The 21,670-nt window shown below is 37.7% G+C and overlaps 1 protein-coding gene across 1 annotated transcript in view; it reads right to left on the reverse strand.

Annotated features, from left to right (window-relative positions):
* LOC134665403 (uncharacterized) overlaps positions 1-19,301 on the reverse strand; it is a 33,886-nt gene extending 14,585 nt beyond the window's left edge. The window contains exon 1 of the mRNA XM_063522353.1: positions 19,206-19,301. Coding sequence (XP_063378423.1) covers positions 19,206-19,231 — 26 coding nt within the window. The 5' untranslated portion in view covers positions 19,232-19,301. The remainder of the gene's footprint in view (positions 1-19,205) is intronic.
* Between the last annotated feature and the right edge of the window lie 2,369 nt (positions 19,302-21,670).

Genomic DNA, 21,670 nt, shown 5'->3' on the forward strand with positions numbered 1-21,670 from the left:
AGTAGTACCTAATATCAGTCGGAAACAGAAAGTGCCAGACCGTGACATGATAGGATTTTTTTTTCTTTATTGGGGAAAAAAACAGACATAGGCAGATATATAATACAAAAGAGGACATAGATTTATACATTAGTAGGTGCAACCTACATCCTGAGACAATTCCCACTATGATTTGTAAACCTAGGATATTTAAGTGGCATTGTCATCGGATTGAGGTATAACAGGATAATAGATACTAAACTAACATTGATAGACAGACGATAATAATAATCATTACAGTGCTGACAAGATTACACACATAACATTCTAGCAGCGAGATGAGGAACTACATACTACTACTACAACTATATTAGATTATTTAGCTAACTTGACCGCGAAAGAAAAATAGAGTCACTCCAAGATAACTCAGCAGCGAGTTTGATAGCATTTATTGCGCAAGTGTTATTTTAAACGTCAAACTTCTATGAAATTATGAGTATTATGACATTTGTGACGTTTAAAATAACACTTGCAGAGTCTCTCTAACAGTCGCAGAGTTATCATGGTTTGACTTAAATTGTGTAAACAAAATATCCTCTTATAATAGGTATTTATACCCTCAAAATAAGCCTAATTATTTATTGAGTTTAGTGTGAAATTAGATTGATTCAATTCGTGAGATTCAGGTGGAAACCACATGAAAATCCGTTTAGTAGTTTTTGAGTTTGTCGCGAACATACAAACACACAAACAAACAGACGCGGCGCGGCGGGCGACTTTGTATTAAGGTGTAGTGATTTTCACTCGTATTAACTCCGACACACTCTCGTCACACTCATAAGCAAAGTAATAAAATATGTAAATTGGAATTCTTTATACCGGGTGTGGTCTGTAACATGAGAAAATAATTAAAACATAGATTGTACTCCTCAAACGGTGACACTTTTGTTCAACAACTTATAAAAATTATGAATTATTTAGACTGTCTATTTTTCATACAAAATAAATATTATCTTCAATGGACGCCATCGCCACGCCATATCATTGTGATTGACGTTGCTTGTCAAGCCTTAAACATAACAAAATTCGCAATACATTGCGTCTTTTAATAACCATTAAATTGTATTAAAAATTAAAGTACAAGTTATTTTCAAAAGTTGCTGAACAAATGTTGATCAGTATGAGGAGTACAGCCTACAGTTAAATTTTTTGCTCATATTACCTACAGGCCACACACCCAGTATACCATAATAATTAAACAAACAAATGAATCGTGAATAATAATGGTAATTAACTCCACAATCCGAAAATAATTCATAATCATAACACACCTTCCACAATATCCTTTGGTAATTTTATTGAGTCATTATTTCATGCAAATTTATTCACCTAACGATAGCATCGGATTACTAAGTTTAATTTAAATTGTTTTGCATAATCTTTCTTTTATTTATATGCAGTTAGTTCACTGTAATTTTCTTTAACATTGACCAACAATTTATTTTTAGAATTTCATCCGAATTTGTAATAATTGCTGCTTATCTCTTACAAAGTTTCGACGATATTGCACATACTAAGACGCAATGTACTTATTGCAAATTTTGTCATGTTTTAAAGCGTGACAAGCAACGTGAACACACTGATGTCAACGTCCAATGAAGGCAATATTTATTTTGTATGAAAAAGAGGAAGTCTAAAGAATTCATAATTTTTAAAAGTTGTTGAACAAAAGTTTTATAGTTTGAGGAGTATAATATATGTTTTAATTATTTGCTCGTGTTACAGGAAACACCCGGTATAGTATACAGTGTACAAATTATACCTACACTCAGTACACTCTAGTTTGAAGATGCAGAGATAACTGACCCCCCCCCCTTACCTACCCTGCGTAAAAACTTGTTTGCAGGGGGGTCAGATATCTCTTGAACTTACTGTATACCTTACGACTTAACACAAAGTTCAGCCGCCATATTATGGATGGATTTATCCACGTGATAAAATAATAGTCACTTTATGACACCGCGCGATTGAAATTGCATAGTTTTATCACGCTGTCACGTAGACAAGAATGACAATTTCTTAATTTATAACTACTTACACAATTTGTATCGTACAAAATTTACTATTATTTTCAATCGAATGATACTAATTATTTGTGTGGGTAATGGGTATATTTTATAAATTGTCAGGAAATCACATTTGAAGTTTTGTCCCTTTCACCCCATTCACCCCGATTGATGGTATTGTATAATTTTTCTTTTATTTTTTCTAGGTTTTTATGTTTAATTCTGCATTAATGACATTTGCAAGTGATAGGCTTAGCCGCAACGCGCGGTGTTAGTATTGCATAATGTGCCACTGTTTTTGTGCCAATCGTTACAGTATGGGTATGAATTGTGCACGAGTGCTGTTTGCTAGTCAGGTTCCGTACAAGGTGCAGATATTTTCGAAACCGAGGTAATTTGGAAATTGAAAATATTTAATAAGTTTGGTGACCACTGATCTCGATTACAGTACCCCCCTAGTGTGCATTTCATTTGATAGAGAGACGTGACCGTACGCGTTTACCTTAAGCGTCCGCTTGGCGCGCTCATCAAAATCCCATACAAAAATAAAATTTAAGTATACGCGATGATTTAAAGCCCGTTTTGCTAGAATTTTCTTATTATTATAGAGAACGTGTAAAGTCTCTGTCCTAGTTAAAGTGACCCCCCATTCTCTTATAACACCCTCTTAGGAGATGAATTCGAGATAAAAAAGTATATTTTATGTGTGCCACATTTCATTAAAACAATTTACACCCGTTTCTTAGTGATGAAGGAAGAAACATCCAATTAACCAAACACAAACTTCGACGTTTATGACATTAGTAAGAATACACCTATAAAATATGAATTCGGTTTGCTCATATTATTATTGATGATGATAGTACAGTTAACGTAGTCATTTCACATAATAGAGTTACAATATCATGCATAATGTATACGCAAATTGCGGATACGTCCAGTGCGCTTTATGCAACAGTTATGTTTCAAATTAGCTGCAATGAGGTGTAGTGGTCATTGTTATCCTATTATGGTCTGTTTTTGCTTTAACTAAAGATAGATATTAACGTGACTAGGTCAATAGGATTATGGCTCATATGTACCTAAAGAGGCCCACTGATTAACAGTCCGCCGGACGGTATCGGCCTGTCAGTTAGAACGAAATTTTGACAGTTCCGAGCAACTAAGATAAGAAACACCTAAGCTAACAACTAAGGTAAGAAATTTTCCGCTAAATGCCTGAAAGTGCATGGATAGATGTCGACCGTAATGCCTTAATATTACGGTTGAAACAACTCTATGCACTTTTGAACGCCACTGTACATATACGTATCGATTTTCTTGATCTAGCCTTAAGGGTACGTAACCCTAACTCCGGATTGACCAACTGGCCGGTGACGTGCCGCGCCGCTGTTACTGCGCGTGCGCATTCAGTCGTAAAGTTCATTGCATTCCTCATGTCGCTCCACTTAGAGCTCATTAATCGATCGCTTTACAATACAACACTAAGGTATAGAGATATAGATCGTCTGATATAATTTGCCATTTCTGGGCCATGACAGACCTAACCTAACCAGAAGCAGGCGTGCTACAGGTAGCTAAAAGTACATCCGTTCGACCCCAATTTTGGGGTTTGCCATACGCCGCGCGTGGCGCTGTCACCACCTAGCGGCCATATCTGTGCTGATCGTGACAGACGCATTTTGTTAGAGAGTGAGTCTTCTGTACCTAGTACTATTTATTATTTATTCTGTGCCAGAAGGCCTAAGATGGCTCTTTATCATTTGTCACCGTGCCTGTCACGTTCTAACAAGTATGTAAGTGCGAAAGTGCATGACATGACGGGTGATAAAAACGCGTCCATGATACCGCTGCAGTACGAATATGATGGTCGTTCTTGCCTACATGACAGCATGATAAAACGGTGTCCTTCACTTTCTATCCCACGATGTTAAAAAGTGACAGTTATTTTATCACGTGGATAAAGCCATCAATAATACGCCTGCTGATTACTTCTACACCTTACCTTTTTCAAAAGTGTAGAAAAATTAATAGTTTCGCCCGTGGACATAGGCATCTCTACAGCAGGTAGGTAGACTAGGTAAGTGCCGAAGCGTCGTAGTGCGTAATATTTATCGCCTATCATATATCATAGGTCAACGTAGTAATAAAACACTCGTAGTAGCAGTATCGAATGTCGCTCTTGACAGGTAATTGATAACTATGTAATGCTGGACTGGAAAGCGTTATTTGTCAATGAGTAGACCTATTGACAGGCCTATGGAACTCTCCGCGCGAGCTCGGATTAATACCTACGAGTCGGCTCCCGTTCACGGTAGATAGGCAAGCCAGTTGGTTGCCACACGCGCTCACGTACGCACGTCACCGCGCGCCGCACTGTCAATTTTTACGATAGTTACAATACAAGCTACGTAGTAGTGCCTACCTACTATTGAATTTCTTTAATTAAACATGTAGTGTTTTTTATGTATGACAAATGTATAGTTTTAGATATCTATCTATTTGAAATAGGTTGAAGTAAATGTTTATTTTAACGACAGTAAGTTAACTTTACACCGGAAAGTGCCTACTCATTTTTGCTCTGGTTAACTTATAATTAGTTACCTGTATTGATGGGGTTTCTATTATTTTTCTTTATAGTAGTGTCCCTATCTGGTTTTAAATTACACGAAGTTTTAAAACTAATTCTTGCTGGGATTATTGCGCGGCTTATAAAACGGCGTAAACACTGCGGTTACTGCAGGGACATATGACCTTTTAAAAAGACTATTTCGCAAACACTAACGCATAATTGGAATATTAGGTATAATTTAAGATTTAGCTTTCCTTTTATTTCACTCGGCTGTTTACGTAGGTATTTATTTATCATTTCTAAGCGTCAGCAACCCTAGCGTTGTGCCGGTGCGCGCGGTGCGGGGAGCGGCGCGCTGAAGGTCACTCCATTGTATTTTTGTGTAGGTATCAAAACGGTAGGTATTTGCGTTTTGTTTGAGAGATAAGTATCTGTTCGTAAGAACTATTATATAATCTGTGCTATTGAGCCCGCTCCACACCACGCACGAGTGTGGAGCGGGCTTATGAAAATACTGCTACAGTTGACGTCAAATAACGTCGACGTCTACTGCTTTTATCTATTTTTTAAAATACACTAACACACTCTTTTATAAGTTCAAATCATTTATTTAAATGCAGGATATATACAGTGCTACTACCTACTAAACGAAATTTATAACACACAAGACAGATTGTCGTCATTGCTCGCAATAATGTGGACATGACTAGCAATGCACGCACGAGAACTTTCCAAAGTTGCGAAACTTTCCACATGAGAAATTCTCGGTAACTTCTGAGAATGTTCTCGAGAGCGAGAATTTATTTATTTATCGTAGTTTATACCATGAATATTCACGATAGTTTAGGTGTAGGCCTTACCCCCAGAAAATTCCGACTTTTGGTCGTCCGCTTTCGATCAGAAAAATGTATGACGGCCCGGCCAAACGGTCAGACTTAGGTGGGGGGTGCTCGACCAAATGTCAGAGAGGGACCCTGGCAGTTTTTGACGCCGCCATTTTTTTTCAATATGGCCGACTTTTTTTTTAAACTTTTTTAATTTTGTCCTAGCGCGCTGAAATTTTGGTCACGAAATCTCGGGGTCCCCTAAATACCTATGAAAAAAATTTTTTGGGGAAATGCTACAATTGCGGGAAAACTGGCCACTTTTATTTTGTATGGCAACTTTTAAACGGTGCGTGATAGGTGGGGGGTGCTCGACCAAATGTCATTGAGGGCCCCGAGACAAAACAAACTGCATTAAAAAAAATCAAAATGGCCGACTTTTTTTTTAATTTTTTCAAGTTGGTCTGAGCGCGCTGAGATTTGGCATGGCGGGAGATAGAGGCCTCTAGATTCTAATGAAACTAAAAAAACATTTTGGAAAAAATTGTCGAAAGTCGAAATGTTCTCTGATATACAGTGAGAATTTAAGCAACTTATTGGTAAATTTATCACATCAACAAAATAGCTAACTGTAATAGACAATAATATATGCATAATAACATTTAGTTTTAAGTTATGCCTATTTAAACTTTATTTCAAGTATATTCTCTTGTTTAAACAATAATTTCCATGTTGCAGGAATGTTCTGAGAACATTCTCGAGAACGTTTCCGCTTTTTGGGAATGTTCTGCAATTTGTACATTGCTAGACATGACTCCAAATTTTATTAAATAATTAATCATTTAAGTAATTGTTTGCCTGAGATTTAATTTTGTTACCTAGTCAATAAATAGCACTTACCTACTTAAATATATTTTTGAATTTTGATATAAAAAATGAGTAGGTACCTACAGAAAATTTGGAAAACATACTGGATATTTTCTTTAATAAATTTACATTCTAAGAAATCTTTGTGTTATTTATTGATTAGGAATCAAAATTAAACCTCAGGTAAGAAATTAATTACATGATTAATCATGAAATAGTTATTTGTACAACAAGAGATCAAAGTTTAATATTTCTTCGAGTGCTTATTTTGAGTCCCGTGCAAGCGAAAGATTCTATAATAGATTCACGAGCGTAGCGAGTGAATCTAATTTAGAATCTTGAGCGTAGTAAGGGATTCAAAAGCGCACGAGATGTAAATAACTTTGATCTCGTGTAGTACACAAAAATTTTCACCCTAAGCAGTTAGAACATACCTAGAGGGACAGAGATAATAGAACCCAAGTATATCGAACTTGTATTAGACCCCGCATGTTGAAATGACATTTGACTATAAAGGTCACTTGAATGTCATTTTGTCTCACTCAGTGAGCAAAATCGCAATTTGCTGACTGAGTGAGACACATTCAGTGAGCAAAATGCGATTTTGCTCACTGAGTGAGACAAAATGACTCAGTGAGCAAAATCGCATTTTGCTCACTGTTTTTAAGAAGCAAAGTACCCTTGTTCGAGCTGCTGAGGTGAAAAAATAATTTATTTACATACAATATATAATAATTAATTAGTCAATTTTGGAGTCATGTCCACATTATTGCGAGCAATGACGCCAATTTTTTCGATCTCTGTTTATAACTAGCTTAAATCTAAAATTAGGCATTGTACCAAAGATGCTGGCGGCATTTCCTCGCTGTATCGCAATGCTGATACGTTGTGCGAGGTAGCCGCCAGCTCTTTTATAAATTAAATGTAACTAATAACTATGCATTGATATCCAATTTTTTTTAATAATATAGAAGGCAATCGAGTAGACGAATCACCTGATGGTAAGTATCCGTCATCCGCGCCAGGTGTCCATGCAACACCAGAGGGATTGCAAGTACATTACCAGCCTTTAAGATTTTGTCTTGATATTTTATACAATAAATAATAAGTATCGTTATCACTACATGCTCATTGCATCGCCCTACTTTTCGCTTCGCCTGCAAAAAGCCGGAAAGTTCAAACGGAAGAATCGCCGAATTTAAAGCATTTCCCAAAGGATAAGAATATCCTTATCAGCTATTAACTGTTATCGATCCAACTCCGCCTTTAATTGGTAATTAGCAATTACGCTAATGGAGTGCATTACGAATGCAATGATACATAGTTTCCTTAAAGAATCCTGTTGTTTATGATATATCTATTACTATAAGACTTAAGGTTGCATTCGGATGGCGACTACAGCCAGCGCTGCTGCTGCAGTTATTGGGTCAATATATTTTTGTACCTACACTACATTTTTTTTCTGCGCGAACTTCTAGTTTTCTGGCGAGAGGTCGCACAGGATCGAGAAAAGAGGTGCTGCCTTGTGTCAGAGGCCAAGTCTCATTTTGGGTCGCTGAGGCAACGGAGTAAGTGAGTAAGTACATTTTTTTTCTACTCAGAGTCATGAGTCTTTCGATCCTAATAGGCGAAAAAAACTTTTAGCTAGCGTCTACGGTTAGATGAAATTTTGAAAAACCCTGACACCAGCCAATCCCCCGCAACCCTGACAAAATATCCAAAATCCTAACATGTTAGAAGAACTTTCGCGTTTTGAACACATATTAACTCACATTATAGACGAGTCTAACACGAATTATATTCAATTACCTTGATTTACCTTGGTTGTTTGTCGAAACGTCGGTAAATCAAGGTAATTGCATATAATTCCTGTTAGACCCGTCTATAATGTGAGTTAATATGTTAGAAGAAATCCTACAGCAACAGTTGCTATATAAATATAACCTTAAGTTATCCTACTGTGCAATGCAGCTGGTATATATCAGTGGTATTCGATAATAATGTGCATTTATATCGCAAACATTAGGCCATTACGAGTTCAAGCGCATTCATTCGGACTTACAAAGTAGTTTTTTTTTAGCTTTCGGCAACCTGCTGTCCGGTTGGTTTAGTGGTTATGCTTCGTTACGGGGGTCGGGAGTTCGTGTTTGGCCCAAATATATATTTGGCTAGTTAAAACCGGACAGGGTAGAATACGGGTATACCTATAGGTATGTTACGTGGCAATGCAATATGCTAAAGTTCGTAGAGGTTTTTGAGTTCCGTATCCAAAGGGTAAAAACGGGACCCTATTAATAACGGCGCGATTCAGGAAATGAGTAAGAGATTCAAGGTATGAAATAGTAAAGATATTGTGACGTTCCACGGCAATTCATTTCCCGAATCGCGCCGTAAGACTCCACTGTCCGTCTGTCTGTCACCAGGCTGCATCTCATGAACAGTAGAAATTTACACAGATGATGTATTTCTTGCCGCTATAACTACAAATAGGTACTAAAAAGTACGGACCCCTCGGTGGGCGACTTCGACTTTTTTTTGTATTGTCTATTGGTAAATTTTGGAAATAAAACAGGATAAACGCACAAAGCACAACTTTGCTATCAATTTTTGAAGTGCAAAGTAAGCCTTTGCGAGCTGGTGTGGTGAAAAATATATTTTTTTGGAAAATTCACAAACGTTACGCGATTGTCAATTACTTAAGAGTTCCTTAAACAAACAATAAATTACATAATTTCCAGTAAGTTGATATGATTTGGGGCAGACATTCAGGGAATCAATAAAACATAATTTTATCTAATCTAATGTTTAATTTGTCTTTGGTTTTTATTTGTTTTTATTTGTAGTTTCTTTGTATTGTATTTTTTTTTAGTTTCACAGTGCCTTGGTTTTATTGTAATGCTGTGTTACTTATTTGACTAATAAAATAAAATAAATAAATTACTGTCAAAGTAATTATGTTTAAAAAGCGTATTACTCAATTCATCATCAATCATCATCATTTCAGCCTATATACGTCCCACTGCTGAGCACAGGCCTCCTCTCATGCGCGAGAGGGTTTGGGCTATAGTCCCCACGCTAGCCCAATGCAGATTGGGGACTTCACATACACCTATGAATTTCTTCGCAGATGCATGCACGATGTTTTCCTTCACCGAAAAGCTAGTGGTAGGTAAATATCAAAATGATAGTTCCTAAAAACTCATTGGGACGAGCCAGGATTTGAACCCGCGACCTCCGGATTGAAAGTCAGACGTCATATCCACTCGGCCACCGCTGCTTATGCGTATTACTCAATTGCATACTAAAGACTATAAACGTATTTGAATGAAATATGTAAGTACACATGAACTTAGGCACTGTACCTATAACTAAAAGTAAAGTATTCCATTCTAGAACAGATTTAGAAAAAAAATTGTTTATCTTTCAATAGGTATTATGCAAATTATTACAATGCGCTTATGAACGTCAAATAAAGCTAAGATGGCTCTAACCCTACACCTCTGACCCGAGGCTTTGATATCTGCGCAAACGAATCCACGGATCTAGTAAAAAAACCGGGCAATAGTCCGGTGGCCGGCTGCATGAAACAAACCTCATCAAAAAATAGAATATACCTACCCTGTAGAGGTACCTGACATTTAGTAGCGTCCAACGCACTTGGTCGGCCTAGGCTTAACCTGGCAGATTTTGTACAAATGGCAAAAACGTTGGACAAAAATTCATCAAAAAAAACCTCATCGAAAAATCGTATGAAACTTGTATGGTACGATAGCTGCCTTTGAGGACAGTAAAAAAAAAGTGGTCGGCTGAATCCTGTGTTGGCAGGTTCCTGTGTCCGACCAATTTTGTGGTACCATGTGAGAGCTACAATTTACCCCATCGAAAAATAGAATGAAACTAACGGATTATAATAGCTAAAATAAGCCTGTTGACGTATGTCTTGGTCGGCCTCAACTTAACCGGGCAGTTTTTGCAGTCCGACGAAATTTATAAAAAAATCATCAAAATTTTTTTATCGAATAATCGTATGAAACTTGTATGGTACGATAGCTGCCTTTGAGGACAGTAAAAAAAAAGTGGTTGGCCAAATCCTGTGTTGGCAGGTTCCTGTGTCCGACCAATTTTGTGGTACCACGTGTGAGCTACAATTTACCTCATCGAAAAATAAAATGAAACAAACGGATTATAATACCTAAAATAAACCTGTTGACGTATGGCTTGGTCGGCCTCACCGTAGCCTGGCAGTTTTTGCAGTCCGACCAAATTTATAAAAAAATCATCAAAAAATTTAATTTTTTTCATCCTATTTTTCGATGAGGTAAATTGACACGTGGTACCACAAATTTGGTCGGACTGCAAAAACTGCCAGGCTACGGTGAGCCCGACTAAGCCATACGTCAACAGGTTTATTTTGCTATTATAATCCGTTTTTTATTCATCCTATTTTTCGATGAGGCAAATTGTAGCTGTCACGTGGTACCACAAATTTGGTCGGACTGCAAAAACTGACAGGTTAAGGTGAGGCCGCTCAAGACATACGTCAACAGGTTTATTTTAGCTATTATAATCCTTTTTTTTTCGTCCTATTTTTCGATGAGGTAAATTGTAGCTGTCACGTGGTACCACAAATTTGGTCGGACTGCAAAAACTGCCAGGCTACGGTGAGGCCGCTCAAGACATACGTCAACAGGTTTATTTTAGCTATTATAATCCTTTTTTTTTTCGTCCTATTTTTCGATGAGGTAAATTGTAGCTCTCACGTGACCCAATAAATCTGGTCGGACTGCAAAAACTGCATGGCTAAGGTGAGGCCGACCACTTTTTTTTTACTGCCCTCAAAGGCAGCTATCGTACTATACAAGTTTCATACGATTTTTCGATAAAAATTTTTTGATGATTTTTTTATAAATTTGGTCGGACTGCAAAAACTGCCAGGTTAAGGTGAGGCCGACCAAGACATACGTCAACAGGCTTATTTTAGCTATTATAATCCGTTTGTTTCATTCTATTTTTCGATGAGGTAAATTGTAGCTCTCACGTGACCCAATAAATCTGGTCGGACTGCAAAAACTGCCAGGCTAAGGTGAGGCCGACCACTTTTTTTTTACTGTCCTTAAGGTCAGGTATCCTACCATACAAGTTTCATTCTATTTTTCGATGAGGTTTTTTTTGATGAATTTTTGTCCAACGTTTTTGCCATTTGTACAAAATCTGCCAGGTTAAGCCTAGGCCGACCAAGTGCGTTGGAAGCTACTAAATGTCAGGTACCTCTACAGGGTAGGTATATTCTATTTTTTGATGAGGTTTGTTTCATGCAGCCGGCCACCGGACTACAAGTGCGAGTCGGATTCGCGCACGAAGGGTTCCGTACCATAATGCAAAAAAAAACAAAAAGTACTCCAAGTACTGACCCCTCCCGACGTTGCTTAACTTTGATCAAAAATCACGTTTGTTGTATGGGAGCCCCATTTAAATCTTTATTTTATTCTGTTTTTAGTATTTGTTGTTATAGCGGCAACAGAAATATGTACATCATCTGTGAAAATTTCAACTGTCTAGCTATCACGGTTCGTGAGATACAGCCTGGTGACAGACGGACGGACGGACGGACGGACGGACGGACAGCGAAGTCTTAGTAATAGGGTCCCGTTTTACCCTTTGGGTACGGAACCCTAAAAAAACCTAGTAAATAAATATGCACACCTCAAAAGCATTTCTGCTAGGTATTGTTGGCACTGCACACACGAATCGCACAAACTTAACTAACACAACTTAATAGTTATTCGTCCGAATATACTTAAAGTCGTTGTAAAACTGAGTCGTAAGAACTACTGTAAGAACTGAGGACTGTAGGAATTTACATTGCACGCGCTGTATTAGGAAATGTGCGAATGCCGAACTTAAATCTATCCATCCTGTACATTTCATGCGGTACAAAACAGTATTTTATAAATAGAAAACAAATACATTGCTATATAAATTTAATGTTTTAATAGTCAAAAGGACCTTCATTCAACGCGAGAAGTATTTATTAAGTATTTTTTTAATAAGTATTCAAACATAACTTTATATACCGTAAAATGGGGTGAGTAGGGTCAAAACTGAAATTCAAACCTCGATAACATTTTATTTTTACATATGAATACTGAATGGTGTATATAATAAGTGTTCCGGACGTTTGTATTTTATTTTGGGTAGCTCCATTTCACGATACTAACTAACTAACTAAAACTTACTACTTAACTTTGACGATAAAGAGGAAAACCCACCTCACCCCGTAGTGCCTCGTATTTGGGGTGAGAGGGGTTTTCATACAAAGGTGATTTTGGAAGATTGTTGGATCGATTTTTTTTTTATTATGCGTATTACTATAGCTCCATTTTAAATTGGAATACATTATTTTTGTAGCAGTAGCCTTAAAATCCCTTCTCACCCCCCTCTCAAACCTTCTCTCCCCATTCATTTTATTTGCAATGCCCTAACAGGGTGCAATGTTTTCTCACAACCTTTTACTGTAACAACAAAATGTACCATGGTTTCGCAATAAAGAATTCTATTCTATTCTATTCTATTCTATTCATAACCCACCTCTCCCCGCGAAACCTACTCACCCCGTTTTACGGTATTCGCCATAATAAAAGCCTTATTGAGCTTACTGTGGAGCTAGGTCGATTGGTGTATTATTTATTTTATTTTTAATAACTATAAAATAATTACGATTTTTTGTCAATAGCAATGTTTGGCTCAGCAGGAATAGCATTTGCCAAGGTCGTCCGTTTGTACCGATCTTAATACTCACGCCTTCAAATGTCAAATTCTTTAACTCGAAAATAATGCACTATTATTTCAATCGTATTTCTAGTGCCTTTATCGAGGTCGTCCCGGACACGTCTGTTTTTAGTCTCCAATATTTTGTCAGTAATAAATGCATGCATCCGAAATAAATGCTTTCATTTCATTTCATAAACAACAACTTTGCCCCCTTGGGGGTCATCCATTAATTATATCACACGTTTAGGGGGAGGGAGGGGATCAAGAAAATGTGACATATTGTGACATGGGGGAGGGAGGAGACAAAAACTTTGTGACGTCACTTTAACTTCATCAGTAACCGAAAATTTATTTCAATTATTTTATTTGCTATACATTTAAATAACAAGTTTTTAAAAGGATAATCATTTTTATTCGTTTAATTTTCTTTCCTAAGCAGTTTTGGGTTATAAAATTACTAATATTTATATCGTCAAAAATATTTTGATAAAATATTAATAATACTTAGGTACTTGCTTAATTCGATTTGGAGATTTCGTAGAAAAAATGTGACGTCACACTAGGGGGAAGGGGTTTGCCAAATGAGACCAAGTGTGACAAGGAGGGGGGGAGGGGTCAAAAAACCTAGAAATTCGTGTGACGTAATTAATGGATGACCCCTTGTAAAACAAATAAGGTTTACTCGGGTAATTCCGAATGTCGAAAACTCGGATAATTCCAAAAAGAGACTTTTAGCATGATGGAATTAAGGGTGATTTTCATCTGAATTTCGGAATTATCCGACATTCGGTATTACCCGAATACACCTTAACTATTTCTTGATTTCCGAGGCACGTTTTTTTCTTAGACTTTATTTATCTTATACGGAGTTATATATATCTCTAGTGTAAAATAATATTGTGAATATATTTGTAAATACTCTCTACATTCCACAAGTCTATAACAATGAACAATAATTAATAACGAACAATAAATAAAGAAAATTCTCTATTATTTATTTATTTTATTTTATTTACCTAGCGTGACAAGGAGTTATAGAACCTAAACAACATTGCATCAAGACTAGGACACGAGGAATTAATACTCATTATCTAATTTCCTATTATTATTAGCGATTAGAAATTGTGAAGGATATGCGTGCTAATTAATTTTACGAATAACTCCTACAGTAACTATAGTGTAGCTTTCTCGGATCAAACGAAGGTCAATGACCTCATTAGCTGCCGAATCCGTACCAAAAAGGTACAAAAGGGACCTTTATGGGGCGACTATGTCCGTCCGTCCGTCTGTCTGTCACATTGCTAATAAATATCTCGAGAACTACTTAAAGTACTTAATAAAGTTATCGACTTGGAATAGTCATGAACAACGCTAACCCAGACACATTGTAAGGGATGGCTCACGTTAGACCGGGCCGTGTCCGGACCGGAGCTTCCGGTGCTTACTTTTTTATGACAAAGACAGTCGATCACGTGATGACCATAGAAAACGATGCGTCGGAAGCTCCGGCCCGGAGACGGCCCTGTCTAACGTGAGTCATCCTTAAGTGTGTTATTTTTAGGATTCCCTAGGTACTTCAAAAGGAAAACACGGAACCCTTAAAGGATCACTCGTGCGTCTGTCTGTCTGCGTCCGACCATTGCCAACCCCCCCCCTCCTCCCCTTATCTCTGAAACTTGTGGGTCTAAAATTTTGAAAAAAAAACACAAAATAGTACTTTACCTATAGATTGTCATCAATTAAAAAAGAAAACCTATTAGAAATGTGTAGTCAAGCGTGAGCCGCCTCGCACTTGACCGTCTTTTATTTTATTTTTATTAAACCAAACCATCGCGAGGAAACCTGCATACATCGGCGAAGAAATTCAAAGGTGTATGTGAAGTCTCCAACCTGCATTGGACCAGCGTGGGGACTATAGCCCAAACCCTCTCGTGATTGAGAGGAGGCCTGTGCCCAGCAGCGGGGCGTATATAGGCTGAATTATTGTTTTATATTTATTTATTTTATTAAATAGGTATATATCCATAATTTGCCTGCCTGCGAAGCCGATGGTCCTGGGTTCGAATCCCAGTAAGGGCATTTATTTGTATGATGATACAGATATTTGTTCCTGAGTCATGGGTGTTTTCTATGTATTTAAGTATTTGTGTATTATAGTAACAGCACCAGTCATGGGACATTTAAGAGGGAATTTGGAGTATTTGTGATATTTCCCTAATACATGTGAATGGTCTACCGCTTAGCGTATTGAAAGATGAAAGTCCTATCCGTATTTCATGTTTCAGGCGTGTTGTATCAAAGATACTGCAATGAGTTTCCACATACTTAACAAATTAAAACTATGCTATTTTTCTCCAGTCATGGACACCAAAGCTCCAGTAATGGGCCCCCCAGTAATGGACACTGCTCTATCAGTATAAAATATTGAAATAGGTCATCAGATCTGGTCCATGTTACCATAATATTGCATTATCATCCGATTTGCATATTTAATTACGAATACAAAATTTCAACTCAATCGGAAATCGGAAAGTGGATCAAACTCGGCTACCAAGATTTGACCCACACTAACTAACAGGGCAAGTTAAATGAAAGTTTGGAAAAACGATATTAATTTATCCGAAGTCCGAGCATACCTCCTGGTTGACATATTTCGTAACTACATTTTACTTCTGTATTGTTTAAACATGAAATGATGGCATGGCAAGCATCATTATGTAAATTGTCCCATTATAGGAGGTATGCAGTTTTACAGCTCCTATAATGGGATTGGGCCAAATACCACTATATTTTTTACATCTGTGGAGTCACAACATAGTGTGTTGTATACCTTATCTCATGGTAAATGCAATTAACAAAACACATTCTAGTTTTCATCAAGTATTAATTAATTAAAATTTAATAAATTAACTCACCTCTCTTAGCGAAGTTGTTAAGAATTCGTAGTGGTTTTTTTTTTCAGTGACACGACAACTTTTGGGTTGACGCCAATTTCTTAAAAAACAACCAAATTTAATAAAAATTCAAACTGAAACAGCTCTAGGACTCTTATTTATGATAATAATACAGGCAGTGTTTATAAACTACTTTTAGACACTTATTTTACAGGATTTGTGGTTTTTTGTCCCATTACTGGTTCCACGCCCATCATAGGGTACACTACTATATATATATCGTTGTCTGAGTACCCACAACACAAGCCTTCTTGAGCTTACTGTGGGACTTAGTCAATCTGTGTAAGAATGTCCTATAATATTCATTTATTTATTAATTTGCTCGTTAGCTTGAATTGGCCTCCAGGTTACAGTGGTGTGGTGTCAGTTATTGTTATTATGGCTCCTCTACACGTTGGGCCAGCGTCGGCCAATCCAAGGGACGCATTTATGCGTTAGAGGGAGCAAGTGATATTGCTATCTCATTCTACCGCATGGCTGCGTCCCTTGGATTGTCCGACGTTGGCCCAACGTGTAGAGGAGCCATTACATTTGTGTCTCTTTCCGTATGCGCACGCGATGCCTCATAAACACCGAAACGCTACGGAAACATGCTGCCGTATTCGAACTTCAAGATATTCACAAGAGACGACACGTACTAGATCCATTCTAGATACGTTATAGTTTAGATATCAACTAGTTCTCTTTTGCGGCTCAATTCGGGCAACCAATGTCACTTTTACGTTAGATAGAGTAAGATATTTATTAGATGTGAATTGGATCTCTAAGTCATATCCTGTGGAAATCGTTCAAGAGTATCTCCAGAATCGCGCAAATGTCAAATTTGACAGGTTAGATCTTAAACATATCGTTATCGTATCTTGGTGATGTCTAAAAGATATCTAATAGATGTCTATTTCAAAATCCAAATCGGGCCCATGGATGTTTACCTACTTCATTCCACATGGTTTAAAGACTAGTTGTGACATGCTTTATGAAGAAATAATAATGTCACTGATGCGTTAAGTATGTACTTTGTTTAAAATGTGAAATCGTAGAAAGGATGATTAAGATGTCAAGCGTAAAATATTTTACGGTATTTACTTACAGCTGTATTCAAACAATGAGATACGTCAAATACTAGATATTGAAACGATATGGATTGGATATGTCAGTGTCAAACAAGTGTCAAAGTGCGTTTTTGTTTGAAAAACCGTCAATTTTCACACTTGTTTGACACTGACATATCTAATCCATATCGTTTCTAGATCTATCAATTGACGTATCTTAAAGTTAGAATCGGGCCGTTGGTTACTGCATTTTAGACATACCTACCATACGCTGTTAACTGACAGTTCGTAAACCTTATTACAAAAGGCATAAGGTCCACCGATGGGCAGTTAAGAGCGTTGGTGTTTGTACACGCTCGTACTAGAGACGGCCTACCGCGAACACCGAAATTCGCAAATTTCAGGCATCTTTCTCTTTTACTCCAATTAACGCGTGACAGAGATAGAAGCTCAAAATGTATGAACTTCGATTTTCGCGGTTATAGACCAGAGATGACACAATCTCTTGTGTCATCTCTGGTCTATAACCGCGATCTCTCCCGTACAGGGGATGAAAATCGTCCAATTCGTAAATCGGAAGTTATTTAAAATCCACTGAAAACTATTTTTTCAATAAAGCAAGCATGATTTTTTTATATTTACTTACTACCCAAACTTATGCGAGTGTGGAAAATATTTAAATTTTAGTAATACCACTGTAGGTAGGTATATATCTTGTTTGCAAATAAATGATTTTCCCCTTTTAAAAAAAACATACCGAGTGATTTTGGGGTTGTGATCCTAAATTAGTATGTCAAAATGTTAAGATAGTCATAAATGTCATAATAAACAAATTTCCTTACAACATCGGGCAAAAAAATGTACCTACTTAATTGACACCTTGATATGATGGCCCGATGTAGAAGAAAAGTATGGGCCCAAAGTTTTTTTCACGATTTTCCATCCATGGGAAACCTTCGACCATTAGGGTCACGAACCCATAACCACCCAGTAATGTATACTTAAATAAAAAGTGTAACAAAAATAATGGTGATGTTCGGTATCGATAATAAACACATTACCCTCCTTTGCGTCGCGCAGTCGGGTAAAAAAACATTTATAACTCAAAAAATGTAGGCCTTTGAAAAAAAAAGTCGCGTCAACATTTTTTTTTTACTTTTTCCTAATCAGAACACGATACTGAATAGGTATATCTTTGTTACAACTTGTAAACTGGTAAATACAAAAATTATATAAATATCACTAGTACTGTACCTACTATAAATAAATAGTAGTAGTAGTAGTAGTAGTAAACACTTCATTGCACAAAATAAATACATAACACAGAGAGAATACAATAAATATTATACTCATTAAGTACAATACTTGTTTAACACCGAAAACGTGTCTGCAATAGGGTCAAACATATTTTGGAAAATGGTCACATCTGTGGACAATACGTTAAAAGTTAACGACCCATATATTTACGTGTTTCTTATTTGAGTCTCAAGACTTTCAGGCACTGAATAAATGTATCCTGTAAGGTTGCAGCGTAAAAATTAGCTCTAGATTCCATTTGCGATGTCTACAGGATATACGCCAATGATTTATTAAACCCACTATAAAATGTGTTTGGCCCTATTGTCTTGTACTATAATAGTTATTTGTTTTACAAGGGGGCGAAGTTGTTGTTTAACCACTCGTGCTATAAATATTGATACCCGAGCATGCGAAATATTCCAAAATTGAACCAAGAGCGTAGCGAGTGGTTCGAAAAATTGAATATTAAGCGTTGCAAGGGTTTCAAAGTACGAGGGTTAAACAAAATTTGGCCCCGAGTGAAACACAAAATTATTCACCACACCAACCCGAAGCAAATATTAAATGTGAAATACCAATGAAAATCAAACCAAATCAAATCCAGATGAATGTTATTAAATATTTATCATCCAAAATCATCATTTAAAAGGCAATTCTATCAGCAAACATAAGAAAACAACTAAAAAATTTTTTACTTTGCCTCACATGTGCTGTCAGTTTTTGAAGTGCAAAGTAAGCCTTTCCGAGCTGGTGTGGTGAAAATAAATATTCCACATTACAATACTTGTTGAACACTGAAATTGTTTCAGCAACACAGCACTCACCTCAATCGTTGCGTTCGCGCGTCCATTGTCCGCCAGCCGCTCGGCGCGGCGCCTTCTTGATCACTGCTTACTTGCTCGGCGTACGCGCAGCTTTCCACAACTGTGCCTATTCGACGTTCGACATCGACGTGATTTGATAGCCATTTAATATTTTTATACCTATAGCACTATAGGGAAATTAAAAAGGATTTTAATTTCTTCTTCTTCCTCGCGTTATCCGGGCATTTTTGCCACGGCTCATGGGAGCCTGAGGTCCGCTTGGCAAAAATTTCCATTTTAATTTAAAGAAAAAAAAAACAACCATACAAAAATAAGACAGCACACAAAGAGCATAGATGCTCTCAGCTCAGCTATGCCCAAAAACTTATGGCTCCTCTACACGATGGGCCAACGCCGGCCACTCCAAGGGACGCATTTATGCGTTAGAGGGAGCAAGCAAGCTATATATCATATCGAGTCAAGCAAGCAAGTGATATGGCTATCTCATTCTACCGCATGGCTGCGTCCCTTGGAGTGGCCGGCGTTGGCCCATCGTGTAGAGCCATTAAATGGAAGTGGGCGGGCCAAGTAGCACGTACAGTCAGCTGCAGAGAGGCAGACCGAGAAAGAGATGGCGGGACGACTTGGATGCATACCAGCGGGATTGGCGGGACCTTGCTCAGCCCAGGAACCGATTTCGAATTTCGATCGTTCGATTTCGTCACTCGAAAATCGGTGGAAAACGGCGAAATGCCAATTTTTGAAATTCGAACGATAGAAATTGGGAATCTAGTGGTATTGACCACTCGTTTTCAATTTTATTAGTAGAATTTAAATGCCTGGTAGTGGAGATATTATTGAATGTAATACACGAAATCAAGAGTCGAATTTCAAAAATCGGCCCCCTGGGAGAACTGGAAGGGGCGACTGGAGAGGGAATGCCTTGGCCCAGCAGTGGGACACACACATAAGCTAATATATAAAATAATTTACTGGAATTCACAAGCATCATGCTAAGTTGAGACTATGACTATGACCTCTTTTGTGAGCCTAAGTAATTTAAAAATTATTTCAGATTCCATCAAATCTCAATATTCTGGCGGGTGCTGCCATTGCCTCTGCGTGCGACCCATAACATGGGCAAGGGCATCCACTCAGTGTACCTATCCTGGTACGTACAAGATGATCTATGAGTCATGTCATGTCAAATCTATGTCATATCGAGTTAAGGTTTTCAAAGTTCGAATAGGCCTGCTAGATTTCTCAAGGGTAAGGGGGCGTTTTAAGGGTTCCGTAGTCAACTAGGAACCCTTATAGTTTCGCCATATCCGTCCGTCTGTCCGTCCGCGGCTTTGCTTCGCGATCGTTAGCTGCAATTTAATTTGCATGGATTCAATAAATCACGCATGGTGACAGAACGGTAAAATTCTTCTCTTCTTGATCGGGACACTCTTGACAGAGCGGTCGTGGTCATCATTGGAAGTCTCTTTGTGACACGTTTGACGGCTCGCCTCCACTCCTTCCTCATGACAGCTGCGCGTTTAGCGCATTCGTGCAAGGGGCCGTCCATTGCTGCCTTTATTTGGTCCGTCCACCTCATCGGCGACCTTCCTCGCGCTCGGGTACTTACCTTCTACTCTGCTCTGCAACGGTAAAATAAACACCACGAAAAAAATTGTTAGGTACCTCCCAATATGGGTGACACAGAGACAAGGGGCTAAGCAAACTTAGATTTATATTTGTATATTTGTACAGTCGCCATCAGATATATCGGAGCGGCCAAGGCGCTCACAAATATCTGAACACGCCTCTATTGTCAAGGCGTCAGAGTGCATGTTCAGATATTGTGAGCACCTTGGCCGCTCCGATGTATCTGACTCTGACTGGCGACTGTACATACAGGATATGCCACAACAATGGAGTTGTTATAAAACTTAAAGAACAACATACGCACTTGACTGATCTCATCAAAGAAAGTAATTGTGATTCGGTCAAATTATACCCAATTGTACTGAAAAACTAACTACATGTTACTTATTTACAAGTAGTTATATCATTTGTTTAGTTTAATCTTAGAGAAATATAGGTAAAGGAAAGAATGGTAGCTCTGTATATAAGTTTTCTTACCAAAACGAGAGTTAAGTTTTATAGTCGACATCTAGCGACAAGTAGTGGAGTTATCAGTAGGTACCTGACCACAGAATAAATAATAGTACTAGGTACAGAAAACTCACTCTCTAACAAAACGCGTCTGTTACGATCAGCACAGATATGGCCGCTAGGTGGCGACAGCGCCACGCGCGGCTTATGGCTTTCCCCAAAATTGGTGTGGAACGGATGTACAGCTTGGCAAAAAAGAGTAGAAATTAAAAAGTGGCAACACTGTAGTGTCGTCCCTTTCAAACCAGCTTAATTTAATATAAAGAAAACGGGACTACACTACAGTGTTGCCACTTTTTAATTATTGCCAAGCTGTACTTTTAGCA

Source organism: Cydia fagiglandana, chromosome 6, assembly GCF_963556715.1.
Source record: "Cydia fagiglandana chromosome 6, ilCydFagi1.1, whole genome shotgun sequence".
Taxonomy (NCBI): Eukaryota; Metazoa; Arthropoda; class Insecta; order Lepidoptera; family Tortricidae; genus Cydia; species Cydia fagiglandana.